Below are 20,203 nucleotides of genomic sequence, written 5' to 3'. Positions count from 1 at the left end.
TTAAACCACGCACGAAATTATACCGCAAAACTGTCCTTATATCATTTCGTGACCACGATGCCATCGCAAGCACTTTACACTCTCACTACTAATGAATAACTGAGCCCATCGACTTGGCACGGCGGCTACTATGCACGTATGAACATGTCTCAACATGCAGCAACAAGCAGCTTCCTGTGATTCATTGTTTCGTCATATTGCAAAACTTTCCTAGTACCCTTTGTATGTGTTATATTTCTCAAGTTTTTAACATAGATGAAGCAGGAATTTTTTGGAAAGGAATGCCTAAAAGAAGTTTAATATTGAAAGAAGCAAAAAACATGCCAGGTTTCAAATTAGCAAAGGATCGGTTGACTCTATTGTTGGGTGGTAATGCTTCGAGGAATTTAAAATTAAAACCCTTTTTAGTTTACCAGGAAGAGGGCCAAAGTACAACCCAAAATCGACACATTTTTCATGATTAAATTCATCAATCAAATTAGATCTATTAAATTCGTGATTTTAATTGGAATTAAGTTTAATTTTGATACGTAAGTAGTTACCACATAATTATATACGTATGTAATGCAGAATATTTCATATGTACAAATATTTGAATATTAAATATTTTGACCAACATTTGTGCATCTTTTCACTACCATTTATTATTGATTAGGAAATATCCTATGGCACCAACCACAACTCACAAATACATATGTTACCTTATGGGAATGCGACACTCGCTTAGTGCGGATTCACTTAGCGCTCTGTTTTTCCAGAACAAATTATCAGCGTTAAGCAGAGGTCACCTATCTTCTCTTTACAGTTGTCACTCCATGTAGTAGTAGTGGCATGTGATGCAAGAAAGCATGTGTATGAGCTTATGCAGCATCAGCCGGAAAAAAAAAAAAACACACCATTCCCTCCAAATGCCTGTCCAGTTCCTCCGTAAATTTACTCAACCTATCAACTTCCACAACGACAGATGGAAGTTTGGTCCAGCAATTAACCACCCGCTGGCTAAAGGCAAATTTCCGCACATCTATTCTACATCTGTCTTTTCTTTAATTTGAAGTTAAGCTCCCTTAGGTTCATTATCTGAACAAGTGGAAGGATCCCATCAGAATTCAGCGTGCTCAACCCATTCAAGCCTTATACACCTCAGTCAGATCACCGCACAGGTGCCTAGACTCCAGCCACTGCAATTTGCAGAACTTAAGCCTCTCTTGGTAAGAGGATCCCTTCATTCCCCTCACTAATCTTGTTGCCCTTCTCTGTACACGCTCAAGTAAATCTACATCCTTCCTAAAATGAGGCCTCCAGACCTGTACGCAGTACTCAAGGCGTGGCCTGACCATTGCCTTATACAGAGGGATAATCACCTTTTTTTCCCCTGCTAGCAAAATTCCTATATATCATTGATGTAAAAAATTATTTTTTGATAATCATGACCTGCCCTGGCAGCCTGTCTGCATTGCTCAGAAAACTTCATATCTGCCTGCACAATTACTCCCAGGTCATTTTCATTTTCTACCACCTTAAGTGTAGTACCACACAGTTGGTGCGTTTCTCTGGGGTTACTTCTACCCATATGCAGTACTTTGCATTTGTCATGGTTAAACTTCAGTTGCCACTTCTTAGCCCATCTGACCAAATTATCTAGATCCTGTTGCAGTAGCACACTGCCATTACTGTCATTAACAACTCTGTGGACCTTTGTATCATCTGCAAACTTCGACATTAAGCCTGATATACCTTCATCAATATCATTTATAAATATACAAAACAACAGTGTACCCAACACCGAACCCTGTGGGACTCAACTAATAACATTAGTCCACGAAGAGCAGCACCCATTGATCACCACCCTCTGTCTTCTCCCACTTAACCATCCTTTTATCCATTGTAGCAACTTACCCTTAATACCATTCTGCTCCAATTTGTACAATAGTCTTTCGTGTGCAACAGTGTTAAAAGCTTTCCTGAAATCCAAATATATGATATTAAAATTATTTTTTGCATCCAGTTCCTTTGTAACCACATCATAATATCCTATCAAATTTGTCAGACAAGACTTTCCCTTAACAAACCCATGCTGTGTCTGAATTATTGCTGCAGTCTTGTCTAGATGATTCTGCAATGCATCTTTAACCAGTGACTCCATTATTTTGCCCGGAACACAAGTTAAACTAACTGGTCTGTAATTACTTGTGTCACCCTTCGATCCCTCTTTGTGAATTGGGGATACATTTGCACATCTCCAGTCCATGGGAACTTCCTCTGAGTCCAAGGATGCTCTCATAATTATGGCTAAGGGTTTGCTTAGTTGCTTTGCCGCCTCCTTTAATATAACTGGATGGATCGCATCCACCCCAGGTGCTTTTCTTATGTTTAACTTCAACAATTTCTCCTCCACCTTGCTCTCAGTTATTACAAAATCATTAAGCACCCTGCTACAATTTGATAACCTCCTGCCATTTTCAAACCTTAATAATTCCTCATGTGCGAATGTAGATGCAAAATACTCATTCAGTTTGTTTGCTATCTGAGCAGGATCATCAACAGTCGAACCATCGATGTCAAGTGGACTAATCAGATTCATCCCCTTCCTTTTAGAGTTTATATAAGTAAAGAAATCCTTGCTGTTTTTCTTAGCATCTTTTGCCAAGGGTTTCTCGTAATCTGCCTTCGCCTACCTAACCTCCTTTGTGACCTGATTACAGACTAGCTTATATCTGCCATAGGCTTCTGAGTCGCTTGATAATTTGTATGCATCCCATGCATTTTTCTTCTCTGTTACGAGTCTAGTTCATTTGATAACCATTTAGGCCTAAACCTTGAACAATATTTCTTAATAGGTATGAAACTTTTAGTAGCATCCACGATTAATTCCTTGAATGCTTCCCACTTAGAATTTACTGTTGGTAACATGGTCAGTTTATCCCACTGTACAGAATTTAAAAACTTTCTGAGACCGCTGTACTCACCTTTACGGAAGCAAAAACCCTTTCCTTTACTCCTGATGGTAATTATATCGTTAAGTAAATCCCACATCAATACACTGTGATCACTGCCACCCAGTGGTTCCTTTATCTGCAAATTCTTAATACACGAATGATCACTGCTGATAACCAGGTCAAGAGTATTACTCTTTCTGGTTGCCTCTCGAACATGCTGCTGCAGAAAACAATCATCCAATAAATCCACAAAAGTCTGATCAGTGTGTGAGTGACCAACCCACAAGTTCCAGTCAATATCTGGGAAGTTAAAATCCCCCATTATAAGACATTCCGATTTACTAGCCCACTCTATTTCTCTGTACAACTGTTCATTGTACTCATTAGGCCTATAACACACTCCTACTCTTATTTTTGCCTTCACAGTGCTTATGTCACACCAAACTGACTCAACAGTGCACTGTTCATCTATATCAACTGGGTGCACTTCTTTTGATTTTATGTTTTTCTTAATTAACAGCATAACACTTCCTCCCTTTCTATCCTGTCTATCCTTTCTGTACACATTATACTCCCCAAATTCCAGTTCTGCATTCCTTATATCTGTGTGACACCACGTCTCTGCTATCCCAACAATATCCGCCTTTGATGTCTTGACCAACACTTCAAATTCATCAGATTTATTTACTATACTTCTAGCATTGGTATACATGCAAGCATACTTGCTCCTATTCCTAGTCTCCCTAACACATCCCATATACCCACCTATTTCAGGATGACTGCCATCCGTCCCTGAAACCCCCAATACCCCTCGCTCCAGGTCGCTACTTATTCTAAAAGAAGTTTCTTCCTCTGACACTTCTGTAAGATTCTGCTTGGAGATCATGCCACAAGATGAATTTAGTGTTTTAGGTGGGGTAAATTTAATTGGCATTTCTACAATAGAGGTGGCTAAAAGATGTTTGGAATACTTATTTTTTTAGTTTTAATTAAAAGGCATCATAAGGAGCCATTATACTAATTTAGCAGTGCCTGCCAATCTGAACCCCTTCTTTATAAAGAAGGGTGAACATCTTTGCTAGTGGTGTGGATTATTAGGAAGGTGAGGTGGTCCTGATACTTCTACTGTTTTGGGTCTGTTTGCTCCTATGGTGGCATTATTATCAACCCACTACCACCATGGAGCCTAAATGGGATGCTAACTACCTGGCAAGCAATAAATGTGCTGAGGAGTGAGATGGAGTACCTAGACATCATCCTGTCCCTCAGACCATTAGGGTAGAGGCATCGCATTGATGCAGTTGACCCTTGCAGGCAAACCTACTAGCTGGTTGATCATAGGTGAGCTGTCAGGATCACCAGTCTTATCAAAGTAGGGGCTAAAGTGGCGTGTTGAAGGTGGAGCCCCCTCAATCACCAGGATCTCCCTTTCCAAGTTTCTATGGGTTGTAGCTTGGAACTTAAGCTATGGGCATTGGTTTCCAGTGATGCTAATCTGGAGCACCAATAGCAATGACTGGTAGGTCCAACTTGGCAACTGTACAAGGGTAGAAGAAATTCAAAACGTTCCTTCCCACCCCCTCTTTTTTTTTTTGTTTAATTCTGGATTTGAGTTTCTACTGTGTGTATATTCATTTTATAGCTTAAAAAAAAAATTACAAGGATAAATGTACAAAGAGTTTAGAAAGGTTTACAAATAAACTAAATACATACATTGGTTGTTGGCATAACTCAAAAAGTTAAAATATTAAAGCAAAATTACAGTAATCTGGAGAAAAATCAGTCCATTCAGAACAAAGAGATCATATGCATGAAAATTTCCAGTTTATCCAAGTTGAAAGTAAATTCAAGCCACAGCACTGAGAACTTGGCTTTCAATGGATGCAGAATATAGGAACTATTGCCATTTGGAAAAAATTGATGTCCTTCCCACCCAATTTTGAAAGCAAAACAAGAAATATAACTAGTTCTATTGAAATTTCCCAATTATTATTTTGTAGTTGTGACATGCTTTAACTTAAGTCAGTTTTTATGTCATAGCATTGCATCATGAGAAAAAGATGAGATCCACTGGAAACAACAACTGTACCCTTTTGAGTCATGCCTTGGATTCTGACTATATCATTATATCTACTTCAGGTAGATTCAACATTAATAAAAAAAAATTCCTAGAAGCCTCTTTTTTCATTAACAGTGCCTTTTAATTATTTTTCAAAAGAACATTGCATTTATTCATTAATTTTAATGTTTGCAGATATTTTATTCCATTTTTTTTTTTTTTTTTTTTTTTTTATCCTTGGCTTTCTGTTTCAGATTTGATGGCGAATGTATAAAAAGCTTGAATACCCTGGTTTAAGGACTTAAAAATTTCAATTAAATTATCACTTGCAGAAGACTGCTACTACTTGACAGTTTACAACTGTCATTGTTGCCCTCATCCTCCATAAAAGTGGAATTAGTATTAGCAATGGCCCCGTAGTGGCTATTTCTAATACAGTGGAACCTTTATATTCATCAGCCCCTATATTCGTCACATTTTTTTTCAGCAAAAAAATTCTCCGATATTGTTCCAAAAATCCAATATTCGTTGCGAAAAGTCACCCACCACATGGTCATTCTAGCCTCGTGTGATAGTCCAGCAGTCTGCCTTGTGAGATCGTTCAGTCCGTATCACCTCTTTGAAAAACAGAAGTGACCATGGCCCCATAAAAAGTGTAGTGAAGAAAAACAAACAAAAAGGAAAGCTGTAAGAACCACAGTTGAGTTGAAAAAAGAAATCATTGCTAAGTTTGAAAGTGGAACACGTGTTTCCAACTTAATGTTAGCCAGGAACTATGGTAAGCAGCATAATTAAAAATAAAGAAGTAATTAAAGCGGCTGATGTAGCAAAAGGTGTAAAAATTCTTGCTGCTAAAAGATCACAAACGTACGAAGACATGGAAAATCTTTTATTAGTATGGATTACTGAAAAGCAAATGGCTGGTGATAGTATTTCGGAATCTATCATCGGCAAAAAAGCAAAGCAGTTATATGATGACCTGCAGCAAAAGAACCCAGGAACCAGTGGTGATTTCATGGCAAGCAGGGGCTGGTTCAAAAAATTTAAAAGGCAAATGGCCATTCATAGTGTAGTTAAGCATGGAGAGGCTTCAAGCTCGAATGCAGAAGATGCTAAAAAGTTTGTTGAAGATTTCAAAAACTATGTAGACACAGGGATTTATCCCTCAAGTTTTTAATTTTTTTTTTTTTTTTTTTTTTTTTGTGAAAACCCCAAACACGAAAGGTATCAAAACCTATAGTACTTAGTACCATGCATGGGTTGAAGGTGAAGTATGGAGGGGGGGGGATGCCGGAAACTTTGCTCTAGAGACTAAACATGGGTTTCACCACTTCAAGCCTCCAATAAGCAAAGTGGTGGTATTTCACCGGTTGATGAAAGTCAAATTGTAATGAGATGGGCCTATTCTGGAAAGAAATGCCTAGAAGAACCTAAGAGGGAAAAGCGTTGCCCAGAACACAAACCAAAGAAAGACAGATTAACACTCTTGCTGTGTGGTAACGCTAGTGGGAACTGCAAAATTAAACCATTGTTCGTTTATCATTCAGAAAATCCAAGAGTTTTAAGAAGAACAGTATCATAAAAAGTAAACTAAATGTGATGTGGAGGGCTAACAGTAAGGCTTGGGTAACAAGACAGTTTTTCCTGGAGTGGATTCACGAAGCGTTTGCCCTTTGCCCCAAGTGTGAAAGCTTATCTAGAAAGTTATAATTTACCTGTAAGGGCCCTCTTGGTTTTGGACAATGCTCCTGCTCATCCCCCCAGCTTGGAAGATGATTTGGCAGGGGAATACAGCTTTATTCAAATTAAATATCTACTACCAAACCAACTCCTCTAATCCAACCCATGGATCAGCAGGTCATTGCCTGTTTTAAAAAACTTTATACAAAAGCCCTGTTTCAAAGGTGTTTTGAAGTGACACTGGAGACAGAACTTATATTGAAAGAATTTTGGAAAACTCACTTCAATATCCTCCATTGTTTGAGAATAATTGATAAGACATGGGGAGAAGTGTCTTCCAGGACAATGAACTCTGCCTGGAGGAAATTGTGGCCAGAGTATGTGTCAGCAAGAGACTTTGAAGGTTTTGGGTCAGAGCCTGTTGATGAAATTGTGTCTCTGGGCAGGTCCATGGGATTAGTGGAGGACCATAGAAGGGAGCTTACCACAGGAAGAACTGTTGGACCTTCATAAAGAACAGGAAGCTGAAGCAGTGGAGGAAATTTCATTAGAAGAGGAAGGGTCAAGTAAAGGCAGCATCCCAACTGCTGACATTAAGGAAATGCTGTCCAATTGGGCCAAAACGCAGAGTATGGTCGAGAAGTGGCACCCGAACATTGCCATAGTTAATCAAAATATAAATTCATTCATTGGCTACTTTCAGAAAATTTTAAAAAAATAGACAGAAACAGACAACATTGGACAAGTTCTTTGCTAAATCGAGTGCTAGTGAATTGTGGGGGAAAGGGACAAAAAAAAGACATCGATCACCAGAATTGGAGTTACAGTACCTGATGTTTTAATGGAAAGTGACTCCCCCTTCTAAACAATACATAATTCCTTTCCTCTTCTTCAGCTTCTGCCATCATCGTTCCTCAGGAAAGGTAAAGTTCTGGTTAAATTTTTATTTATTTATGTATCAGATTTGGGGCTGGGAAAGGATTAATGACGAACATAGAAATTTAACTTTACTAATTCACATTATTTCCAGATAGGAATAGAATTATTTTTATAGGCAGCATTATTATTATTCAACATATCTAAATCATTTTCAGATGTTTGCTTCAGTTTTGACAGGTAATCTAGAGTGTGCAGTGTAAGCCAGGATTTAACATCATTTGTTCTACAAGTAAGAAGAATAACAAAAGTAAATTATCACTAGAGAACAAACCTTATCATGGTAAAACAAAGCAATATAAATTCATATTGGCTGGAATGTTACCCAGGTCAACAAGGTCAGTGCTATGCTTATTACTAGAACAAACATCAAGATAGGTAGCATAACTAGCAAAGACGTCGAATTAACCGAACCAAGTAAATGTGATATCAAAATAGCAGGTATCACAGAAACCAAGAGAATGCATACAAATGAGCTCAACTAAACAATTATAAATTTATTCTGGAAGTGAGATACAGTGCAAAAAACATGTATTAATTAATGGCTTTTATAACTAGTTTGGAAGAAAGTTTAATTGTTTTGGGAAGCATTATTCAGTAGATTTATGTGGATAAAATTTAAGATGTAATTGTTGGGTGATGATATTTTTTTGTGTACATGGCCCAGTTCAAAAAGGTGAAATGAAAAATACCTTGGAAATAGTAGCAGAAACTAATGGCAAAGAAACATTAGTACTGGTTACAGGCACAGTATTTCACCAAAAATAGTCAAGAATTTATATGGAAGGATAATAACAGAAAACAGTTGAAGTTAATTTAGTTAAAGACAGAAGGCTTTGAGGATTTGAGGCTGGAAATGACTATGATCATGTTCTGAGCAAATTGAAAATAATAATTGATAAAAAAAAAAAGTAAAAATTAATCACATTTGCCAACAGCTTAAATACACACACACTGGCCAAAAAAATATGTACCTTTATTTAGTATTTAATCGGGCCACCTTTGTTTCTAGTAACAAGTGTGCACTGTAGCATGGATTCTGTAAGATGTTTTAGTGTATTTTGGTCTAATTATAACCATTCTTCCAGCAAAATATCATGTAGCTGTGATAAAGTTGAAGGAAAAACTTTGTTGCCCAATAGTGCTCTCTCTCTCTCTCTCTCTCTCTCTCTCTCTCTCTCTCTCTCTCTCTCTCTCTCTCATATTGCACACATTCTCAATAGGATTGAGATCAAGCAAGGTGGTGGAAGTCAGTGTCATGTTCTGCCAACCATTCTAGCATGATGATGATGATGATGCACTGTTGCATTGTCATCCATATAGTGGCCGAAATCATCAGGATAAAAATGTAACAATTTGAAGTGGATGAAAAAAATTGTCAAGTTGAATTTTCCACAAGAGCTAATTCAACAAATTTAAATTAAGGACAGGAATTCATTTCTTTGTGAGTTATGGTAAGTTAGTGAGTGCTGATATACAGCACTCCTAACTTCCTAAGAGACTCTGTTCACTATTCTGAAAGGTTGGAAAAAGATTAAAAGTTTAGAGAAATCTGCTGCACCGGGTAGGATTTGAGCATGAAAGGCGAAGTTTCCAGATTTTTAAAAGGTACTTTTGGAATGGCTAATGATGATGCATTCAAAAATACATTTCCATAGATGGTAATTTTTTAAAAGCAACAGCCGAATTGTTTGTGCATCGAATGGATATTGAAGAATTAAAAAGTTCAGATTGTTGTTGTTGTAGTAGGATTCTTAGGAGCATCAGCGACTAAGGCCATATTGCTTTGTGTATAACGGGACTCAAACTCAGGTCTTTTCCACCTGGTTGGGGGGGGGGGTGTGATTCTACCAAATTTGCTACCCACAAGAGCTAATTCAGAGGGATGGTTCCAGAAATTTAAGACTCATCATGGCCTCTTTCAAAAAATTGTGGCAAAAGTGCAGCTGTGGACAATGACACTACAAAGGAATGGAAGAAAAATATTGTGCTGACATGGCCACAACAGTATCTTCAATGCTGATGAAACTGGGCTCTTTAAATAGCTACCAGATAAAACACATTTAAAGGTGAGAAATGTAGTGGCAGAAAAAAAGTCAAGCAACAGTTACCATTGTCCTAGCAGAAAACATGCCTGGCACAGAGGAGCTTCTTTTATTCATTGAGAAAGCCCAGAAGCCTCGAACCTTTCAAGACATTACCAACTATGTATCGAGCATACCAAAACGCATGGATGATATCACAAATCTAGGAAGAATGGACTTAGATTGCAGGATGAGTAAGAAGAATTTTGCTGTTTATGGATAACTGCACCCCTCATTGTTAAGTAAATGACCTAGGTGCAATCACCTACCATCAAATATGATGTCAGTTCTTCAACCACTTGATCAAGGTGTAATCCAGTGTTTTAAGAAAAACTACCAAAGTATGCTAGTATGCTATTAAACAAAATTGTGCTATGTCTTTACGCATGCTTCTTCCTCTGTTAATTGTGAAGAACAGTCTGATAATAGGAAAGAAATATTTGAGCATGTGCATTGATACCTAAACTTACAGGAAAACTTAAGCTATAAATATTACGCAGAAGTGGATGCGGACATTGAATGTTTCGGGTTACGTACAAATGAAGACCTCATTGCAGACTTAATGGAATCTTTTGAAATTTGTAGTGATGAAGATGAGGAACCTATTGTGTGTGTGTGTGTGTGTGTTTTTTTATGAAAACCCCAAACACTAGAGGTATTAGAACCTATAGTATTTAGTACTGTGCTTGGGTCAGAGGTTGAGAAGACGAAAGAAAATATTTGTTGACATTAGATTTGAACTCCTGAAGACTAATCTTCAGGAAATACGTATGAAGGAAGGCTGTTCCAGAAAATGGCAGTTGAATGAATAAACGAGGAAGATAAGAAATTGGACAGTAAATGGATGTTGGTGGCACGTGTTCGGACTATTTTGAAAGAGAGAGTGGGAATTATAGAAGCCAATTCAGAAGAACATTGCCCATGGAAGTATGTGTAAAAAAGGCATTCAGCAGAAACAATACGTCTATGAGACAGTGAGTGTAGAGTCATTAATTACCTAACTGCCCTCTTCTGAATGGAATCTAGAATCCTGAGAGAGGTTTTGGGGCACCTCCCCAGATGTAGGAACAATATTCCATTGTTGGGTGGATTTCTGATTTGTACAGAGCGAACAGCTGTTTGGAAGAAAAGTAACGCCAAGAGCAAAAGAGAAAACCAAGTTTTATAGATGCAGAGGAAGCAATATTTGTAATGTGCTTCTGCCAAGAGAGATTGGAACTCAGGGTAATCCCCAAAAGAGATGTATCATCTTGCCTAGAAATCGGAGTGTCACCAAAGATAAGCATAGGAGCAGAAGAATCCTTTTTGCTAGATATAAGACAAGACTGAGTTTTAGAAGGACTGAAATCAACTAAGTTGTCTTTGTCCCACTGGAGAATTACCTGGAGATTGGCATTGAAGGAATTGGTAGCGGATATTCGAGAGGTTGAAGCTGATTGAGCAGGGCAAGGTTTCTCGAACCCGAAAGTGGAATGCAATGTGCTATCATTGGCAAAACTATGGATAGGATTTGCAGTCAATAGAAGGTCATTAATATATAAGAAAAGAGTGGGGGAAAGAACTGAATCTTGGAGAACACCAGCATTAGTGGAGAAGTTACAGGACAGAGACCATCTACCACCACCCTCAGTTACAATTACAAAATTACAACCAATTACAAAAAATAATTGGCAAACAATAAGATGGAAGCTTGTTTAGAAAACCTTTATGCCAAACATGATCGAAAACCTTTGAGATGTCAAGTGCAACTGCTTGTGTTTCACCGAACTTTTCCTTTGAATTTGCCCATAAATGGATAACATAAGCCAGAATATCACCAGTGGATTGACACTTACGGAATCCATACCGGCAATCATTGATCAGACGGGAAGTTTCTAGGTAGTTTAAGAGATGGTGGTTAATTGATTTCTCCATTACTTTAAAATGAGTAGAAGTAATTGCAATGGGACGATAATTGAATGGGAGTGATTTGCCACCCTTTTTAGGGACTGGCTGGATATGAGCAAATTTCCAAGCAGAAGGAAAAACACCTTTGGAATAAGAAAGTGAAAAAAAGGCAGCAAAAAACAGGAGTAAGTTCTTCAGAGAACAGGTTTTGAGAATAAGTGGAGAAATACCATCTTTCTTAGCATCAAGATTTGTCAAAATCCTTCTGACATCCTTTTGACAGAACACGACAGGAGGCATTGAATCGAGCATGTTGGGAATGGTGGGAGGTGTTTTACCAGGATCTTTAATACGAGTTGGAAGGAAAATGGGATGCTGGCAGGTCAGCTTTATCCTTGGCTGAAATGACAACAGAACCATCTGGTTTTGACAGAGGTGGGAGCAGAGATGGGCAAAATTTGCAGCCAATAGCTTTGGCAAGAGACCAGAATGCTCGGCTACCATTAGGGCAAGAAGCAAGTTTTCTACTCTTAAGCCTGTTCAAAATATAGTTTGGACTGATTAATAACTGCTTTACAATTGTTGCGAGCTTTGATGTAGGCAGAAAATGAAACTGAAGAATTGGAAACAAGCCAATTATGATATGCAACATTCTTTTCTTGAAAAGCCTTAGCGCATTTATTGGAAAACAAAGGTTTAGATAAAGGGCGAGATTTTTAAGTGGAGTGTGGAATAAAGGATGCCATTCCTTCCAGAATAATTTCACTGACATGATCTGAGCAAACGTTGACATCAGAAGTTTTGAAACAGTAATCCAACCAAGGAAAAGAAATCTTGCAGGTCATCCCATTTTGCATTCTTATAATACCAAACAACAAGAGGTTGGGAATAGCCATGAGATAAAGGTTCCATTGGAGAAGAGACAGTCAAGTTGTGATCTGAGGTGCCTAATGGACCACTCACTTCATCCGTGTCATTAGGAGGGTTGTTTGTGAGAAAAAGATCAAGCGTGTTGGCTGTATGGTTTAGGATTATTCGGTATTCTGGTAGGTAAATGAACAATCTGTGCGAGGTCATTAGTAATTGCAAAAGCCTCAGCATCTCAACCAGCCGAGTCGGTGTGACTAGAAAACGGAAGCCAGCTGGAGTTGTGAACATTAAAATCACCAAGGAAAATTACCTCACTGTTAGGAAAGTTGGGCTGGAGAAAGGCAAGTTGCAAAGAGAGGAAGTCAAAGAGCTCCAAGTGATTAGTGGAGTTTGGAGAACGGTAGAAACAATAGATGAATTTAACAGAATGAGGGAGAGAGATTTTAAGCCAGAGACAATTGAAAAGAGGAGATTCCAAATTACCAACTCTCTGACAGGGAATATCGGAACGGACATATGCACAAGTATCACCTTTGAGGGGAAAGGAATCATACAGTGAATAATTCGTTCAACTAAGATGAGCAGTAATTGAATCAACCGATAACTGAGATTCTGTCAGAAAAAGGAAATGTTGTTTGGCAGACTGCAAGTGGAAATGGACATTGTTGAGATTAGAACTGAGACAAACTAGGAAGTGTTTGGTAGATCTAGCTCACTGTATATAAATTATGCTTCTGAGATAAACTTGGTTTATTCCATTCTCAGTTTAGTTATTATTATCAGATTGGGATTTTAATGGCACTACATTTAGGGATGAATCTCCATTCTGAAAGTAAGGATGGCTGTAACTGAACAGTAGTCCACAGCAGATGCACAAAATAACTAAATTGGGAATGGCACAGAATGGTTTCTCAAGCTTGATTGGTTTCATAAACTAAACTTCTTTCTTCCTTTTAAGCTGGTGAGTTCACCCCTAAAGTTTGTCCACATTTCAGAAACATCCTATATAAGCTGCAATCTTAGTCCAAATATTTGGGTGGCTGGCAAAAATCAACTAATGTAAACTTTAATAATAAGTTTAAGGCTCAGCTGGACAGGTATTTTGAACGAACAGAGAGGTGAAGTGGAAGTGGTTTTTTTTTTTTTTTTTTGGGCTGATGCTGCATAAGCTTGCTTTCTTGCATCAAATGCCTCTACTAATGCTAATGCTAATGCTTGCAACAATAATAATTTAATTTTACAAATTTAGTTATACTGAGAATACATAATTGAAGTTGTGCTTTTTTTTTTTGTATATTTACTTTGAATTATGCAATTTTAAAATGCATAGTATTGGGCTGGCGCTGTCTAGTGCTTAGCACGAATGGCCATAACTAAGGAGGTTGCAAGTTTGAGCCCGTATGCTTCCACAGAAAATGCACAGCCTGTTTGGTTGTAAGTGTGGCTGAAAATCTGACTGCCTTTAATAATTGAATATGTATATACTTACAATAAATTTGTGTAAATGTTTTTGGCCTCAGCCATTTACAGAATAAACTGAAATTTATTTATAAACAGGAATTTAAAATTAAAGCTTATTAATGTGTTTTAGTGTGGTTTATCTTTTCTTTGGAAGTTTTTGTTTTTATGTCAATTAAAAAGTTTTACTATAAGCAGACTTAATTTCATTTTTATATTAATTAGGGACTTGACCTTCGAGTGGAGCACACACATTGCTTTAGCAATCATGGAGAAGGTGGCCATTACCACACTGATGTTACTCCTGATGATGCAGAATATCTAGGATATTTCAATATTGCTGAATACATCTTTCGTATTGATGCACCTACTGAAACCCATATGATTGGGCGATAACTGATGTTGAACTTTTGTAACTGCTAATTGGTATGGAAGAGTCCTGTATTTTTATATTAAAAATAAAGTGGGTTATATTAGTAGTGGTTCTAGGAGAATATTTTACTTTCAAGATTAAATTGACTCCACTTTTGCACTAGGAATGCCTCATTTAAGAATACAGACAATGTTTTATCCTCCAGCCAAAGACACACTTAAGTATCTTCACCAGGAGCAAGTCCTTAGACGTGCATCCTGCTCACAAGCTTCTAGTTATACTTCCACCTATTTTAAATATATCAATAACCTAAACCATATTGTGCTGTGTATTTTATGTCTGTACGAGTGTGCTTGGGCTATAAAATCCTAAACTCACAGCAAAAACCTCTCTCTCCTTCCTGATTGGAGAAGCCTTCAGAAACTCCTATGGTTTATGAGTGGACATGAACCCAGATCTATCTAAACAAGTGAAAAAAATTCACTATACTGTCATGAACGACTAAATGAGAGGGAGACAGAGAGGAAACCCTTTAGTTTCAGTTGTAGATATGAAATTATTTTTAAAGCTAATGATCTTCAAAGTATGTTGCTTGGTGAACCTACCAGTTCAAAGGTCAGTTCAACTACCTGCTACATTGATGCTTTGTCTTATTTAATCAATAACAGAGTAAAGAAAATCAAAAATATTTAACTTAGTCACCAGAACCTGAGTCAGCTCTTCCTGATTTTTTTTTTTTTTTTTTTTTTAATTCAGAGGTTCCAACTTTCTGGTCCAATCTGAGTACTGCTATAAAGAATATACAAAGAAGTATTTGTACTCTTTTACACACACACACATATATATATATATACTTTATCAGAAGTGTCAACATTTTGCAAAGAACGGGTGGGCAGGTACCCTGGCCCACTAGCTTCGAAACAATCGTCTGGGTGGTGGTATCCTCTGAAAATAAATAACAGTAGTCTTCTCTACTAGAGAAGCATTATTTATTTGAAGTAGTGCAATACCAGCTATCTTGTAAAGGCACCCACAATATGAGATACTATTAAAACAATGCCTTTTACACTACATACATACATAGTACAAATTTATGGGTTAACTATGGTGTATCTACACCGATATTATATAGTTAAGAACAACAAAAAATGCTCCCCACCCCAGGTTACTTCGATTTAATGGACTTTCGGCATTAACGGGCATACCCCCTTCTCCCCTATTAGTCAGTTAAAATAAATAACTAATTTAATTTACACTAATTAATACATTTACAGTGTAACATAAATATAAGTTTATGCATTCTTCATTACTGCTGGAATCACTTCGTTACTTCAACTCAGTAGCTCAGTGAATTCCATATTACATATGTTGCATTCTGTTGTGCTTTTGCATAGAGGAAATTATTTATTATTATTTTTTTTTTTTAATGGTAACCCAAAATAGGTAGAAAAACCTATGGTACAATACTTGGCTGAGAAGACTGAAATTGCTGGTTGATATTATACTTAAATTTTTATAGGTTGTAATTTTCAGGAAATGCATACAAAGGATTAGACCGGGGTTCGATCCCATCACCACCAAATACGGAGGATGCAGAAAGGTCAGGGAATGACCACCGCATATTCCCGGAGCAATATGGCCTTAGTTGTTAATGCTCCTAAAAACCAAATAACAAATAGCACACAAAGGAAGACTGTTCCAAAGAAAACAACCATATAATGGCTAAATGAGGAAAAGATAGTTCTGTGAATGGATATGATTAGTTAAAACACAAGTTTGGACTGATTTGGAAGAGAGTCGTGCAATTACAGATGACAATTTGAAAGAAAGAACAGTACCCATGAAAATATACCGCATTTCCCCATCTATAAGACGAACCTTAATTTTGGGGCCCGAATTTTGAAAAAAAATGTATTACATAAAGTTATTGAACTCAAGTTTTATTCATCATAAAATTCATACAACTCATCACTGTCAAAACTCCCATCCATTAGCTTGTCCTCATCTGTGTCTGATGACGAATCACTGTCTTCATATATTGCCTCGTCCTCAGTTCCATCTATGACATTTGAAATGCCACACTTCTTAAATGACTTGACAACGATCTCAATCTTGATATTATCCCAGGATCTTTTCACCCAGGTACAAACTTCTCCTATAGTTGGTTTCTTCACTCTTCCTGCTGGTGTCAAATTGTCCCCAGAAGACTTAATCCATTGGTTCCATTCGTCTCTCATGTCAGCTTTGAAGGGTTTGTTAATGCTGACATCAAGTGGTTGGAGCTGGGATGTCAAGGTATGACGGCAAGTTTTGTTTTTTGCTCTGCAGCAATCTTCTTTGTATTTTTTGTTATGTGTGCCCTGAACAGATCAAGCACCAATAGGGCAGGTTTGCGTAAGAGCCCACCTGGTCTCCTGCTCCAAACTTTCTCAAACCAGGTCTTCATCCCATCCTGATCCATCCAACCCTTTTCACGAACGTGGACAATTACTCCTTGAGGAATGTCTTCTTTTGGCATTGTTTTGCATTTGAAAATCAGCATAGGAGGCAGCTTGGTTCCATCGGCACATCAAGCTAGAACAACCGTATAATGGCCCTTTTCATGTCCTGTCTTCATAGTTACAGTTTTCACCCCACTTCTTATCAAGAGTTCTGTTACTTGGGACATCAAATTGAAGGGGGACTTTGTCCATATTTGCAATCTGTCCCAACTCAAACTGATGTGTCTTCTGACATTGAATGACAAAGCGATGAAATTCAAGGACCTTCTGCTCAGCTTTCAGGCATCTTTTGGGCAAGTCTGGTGCGTGTACGCATGCTTAGTCCATTCCGTTTCATGAACCTGAAGCACCAATTGTGTCCTCTTTGAAATCAGTAACTTCTTTTTCATCAGCAATTCTTCTTGCTTCATGCTGAACCATCTTTGTGGACACAGGAATTTCAATTACCCTTTGCTCTTCAATCTATATCTTCAATTCCCTCTCTAAATTAGGCCATTCTGCTGACTTGCCTCTAATGGCCTTCTTCTGCCGTGGTGTTTTCAGTAGGGTTTCTTCTTCTTCCCTTAGCCACTCTCGGATTGTTTTCTCAGTTGGAGGAAGACTAAACTTACGTTCAGCAGCATGATTTCCATTCACTTTTGCAAACTGGATCACTTTTAACTTGAATTCAGCTGTACGAAAATCTTTTCCAAGCCATTTCTGGGCAGACCTTGGCAAAATGTAACTTAATATACGGGTAACAAATGTGAAACAATGAGCACAAAGACAACAAGCACGAAAAAGCAGGAAATGCAAGTAAAAAAAATCTACAACCACTGTATAAGATGCACCCAGTTTTTAGACCCCAAATTTTTCAAATAAGGTGCGTCTTATACATGGGGAAATACGGTATATAGAAAAGGCATGCAGCAGAAACAATGTCTATGTGACATAGTGGAGAGAGTTTGTAAGAGAAGGGTCATTAAGTAACCTAATTCCGGGGAAAGGGCCAAAAGGACATATGCCCCCTTAACTATGCATATAAGTGTTCCTAGGTCTATCTAAAAAAAACACAAAAACCTGGTTGTCACGTTCCCTTAAGGATACAACAATGACCTAATTTCCCTCTTTTGGATACAGTATAGGGATTCCATAGCAGGGTCAACTGGACATTTGTATAGAATTGGTAGCTGTTTAGAAGAAAAGAATGGGAACAAGAAAAATTAATTTTTTGGATACAGAGAGAGAGAGAGAGAGAGAGAGAGAAATATTTATTATATGCTTAGGCCAGGAGAGGTTTTAAACCAGGATGATCTCCATGACCTGGTAATGGATATTCAAGAGGTTGACGCTATTTGTGCAAGGTTTCTCAACCTAGGTGGAATACTAAAAATGGGGGGGACAGTAAAAGAAATGAATCTTGGGGAATACCAGCAATAGTTTAGCAGTTAGGAGATAGCCATGTAGCCTTGCCCAAAGTGAGCAGGCAGGGAAGACAACTAGGGCTGTAGTGGAGGTATACACTGTTCACCTAAAAAAAAAAAACAAGAGGGTCTACACTGTACACCTCTCGTTTTTTTTAGGTGAATAGTGTATACCTTCTGGTTTTTGAGACTTTAAAAAACAAATATTATTAAAATATTTACTGAAAATTAAAAAATAAATTTATTATAATTTGATTCTTAGGCAATACTTATAGTTTTATTATTTTTAATATATATGCTGTACACATAAGTAAATAAGCTTTGTGTGTGTGGGTATATGCCATATACCCTCTGGAATTCGATTAAATAGCACAGTATACTCTCTGCATACGTGACATTCACAGAGTATATACCTTCTGCTAATATTACAACTACAGCACTGGAGACAACTGGCTACCCTGTTGCAAAAAAGCAGAAGGCAACCCATTAAGGTATAAACTTGGTTAGATCTTTATGCCAAATATGATTAAAAGTCTTGGAAATATCAAGAGTAACTGCTCAAGTTTCAAACTTTTACTAATTTGTCCAAAGATCAGTAACATGCACCTAGATATCACTAGTGGATAGTGAGTGATAGATCCATGTTGGCAATAACTGAAGAGATGGAAGGTTTCGAAATAGAATTGGGGAGTTGATGGATTTCTCTGTTACTCTGAAAAGAGTACATGTAAATGCAATGAGACAACTGCATGGGAGAGCTTGTCATCCATTTTAGAAATCAACTGGGATTCAACAAATTTCTATGTGGAAGGAAAATGAAATAAGAGTAAATAGACAATACAAAAGAGGAGAAAGCACTCAAGCAGAGGTTTTGAGAACAGGTGGAGAAATGCCAGCAGGACCTGGAAACCTGGCATCAACTGTTCAGAATTCTTCTAACATTGTGTTGAACGACCAAGGCAGGTACTGCGTGTAATGTTTGGTATGGCAGGTGTTTTACCCACATCATCAAGGCAAGAGTTAGAGGAAGGGTAGCATGTTAATAAGTCAGCTTTATTTTTAGCCAAGAATGCAACAGGTTCAAAATACCAACATGGTGAAAATGGCAATCTATAACAGGCTAAGCTAAACTGATCAGCCCCAGAGCAATATTTTGCTGTGTGAAAACATATGGTTAAGTCCAGTGGCATAACCTATGCTGCAGATAGTGCCGCTACATAACACCCCCCCACTGAGTTAGGGGTGGGGGTGGGATGAAAAAATGATAACCAGAACCCAAAGTCGTGAAGATGATATACCACTGTATAAATTCATTGCTCTTTTCTTATACTTGTATGGCACAGTCATCTTCTATACAGGACAATGATAACTACCTCTTTAATGCATTAAGTTTTCTTAAAACCCAGTTTCTTGGTAGTAACTATCAAGGTTTTATGTTGCAGTGGGGGGGGAGGCAAGTAGCAAATATGCGCAGTAATTAGGAATGAGCAGAAAAGTTGGATGAGTAAAGATGAATCACTGCTTAAGCTGATCCTAAATGTCTCTGTGATATCCCAGCTCTTCTTGACAATACTAAAAAGTCATCATCAAATTTGGGATGAACCTGTCTATGAAATAGAGTATATATATATTGTCACTGAAAGAGATTTTTCGCTTTGAAAAATTAAGTGAAAAATCTCTTAGAGAAAGATTTTTCACTTTGACCAAGAAATGAGTCATGGAGGGACCCTGTGGGCCACAGGGTCCCTGCTGAGCTATTTGAATAAAAGCTCTGCAGTGGGGTGCATGGGAAGGAATGCTCTGGATGCAGTAGAACACTTAACACCAATCAAATCAGTGATAAGGAAGTGAAAGGACATAGTACTGAGAATTGCTCATTAGCATTGTTCTTTGAAAAGATTAGCATGTTTCGTTTCTGAGGTTTTTTCAGAGGGTTCATCATTTCTGTTTCAGCTTTGGCATAGTGCACTTTGGCTGCAATATACATGGACATCTGGGAGGAAGGATTCCTAAAAG

General features: G+C 37.7%; 2 protein-coding genes across 3 annotated transcripts in view; one reads left to right on the top strand and one right to left on the bottom strand.

Moving 5' to 3' along the window:
• LOC150085898 (beta-keto L-gulonate decarboxylase-like) overlaps positions 1–14,368 on the top strand; it is a 128,310-nt gene extending 113,942 nt beyond the window's left edge. For both annotated transcript variants that reach the window (XM_090373559.1, XM_090373560.1), the window contains exon 9: positions 14,136–14,368. In XM_090373559.1, coding sequence (XP_090229685.1) covers positions 14,136–14,306 — 171 coding nt within the window. In that variant the 3' untranslated portion in view covers positions 14,307–14,368. The remainder of the gene's footprint in view (positions 1–14,135) is intronic.
• LOC150085895 (immunomodulatory peroxidase-like) overlaps positions 1–20,203 on the bottom strand; it is a 312,395-nt gene that overhangs the window by 19,776 nt on the left and 272,416 nt on the right. The gene's annotated exons all lie outside the window — the stretch shown is intronic.

Source organism: Mastigoproctus giganteus, chromosome 5 (genome assembly GCF_048544385.1).
Source record: "Mastigoproctus giganteus isolate SK-2022 chromosome 5, ASM4854438v1, whole genome shotgun sequence".
NCBI lineage: Eukaryota > Metazoa > Arthropoda > Arachnida > Uropygi > Thelyphonidae > Mastigoproctus > Mastigoproctus giganteus.
The sequence above is the reverse complement of the archived record's forward strand: the minus strand, read 5'-3'. Positions and strand labels throughout refer to the sequence as shown.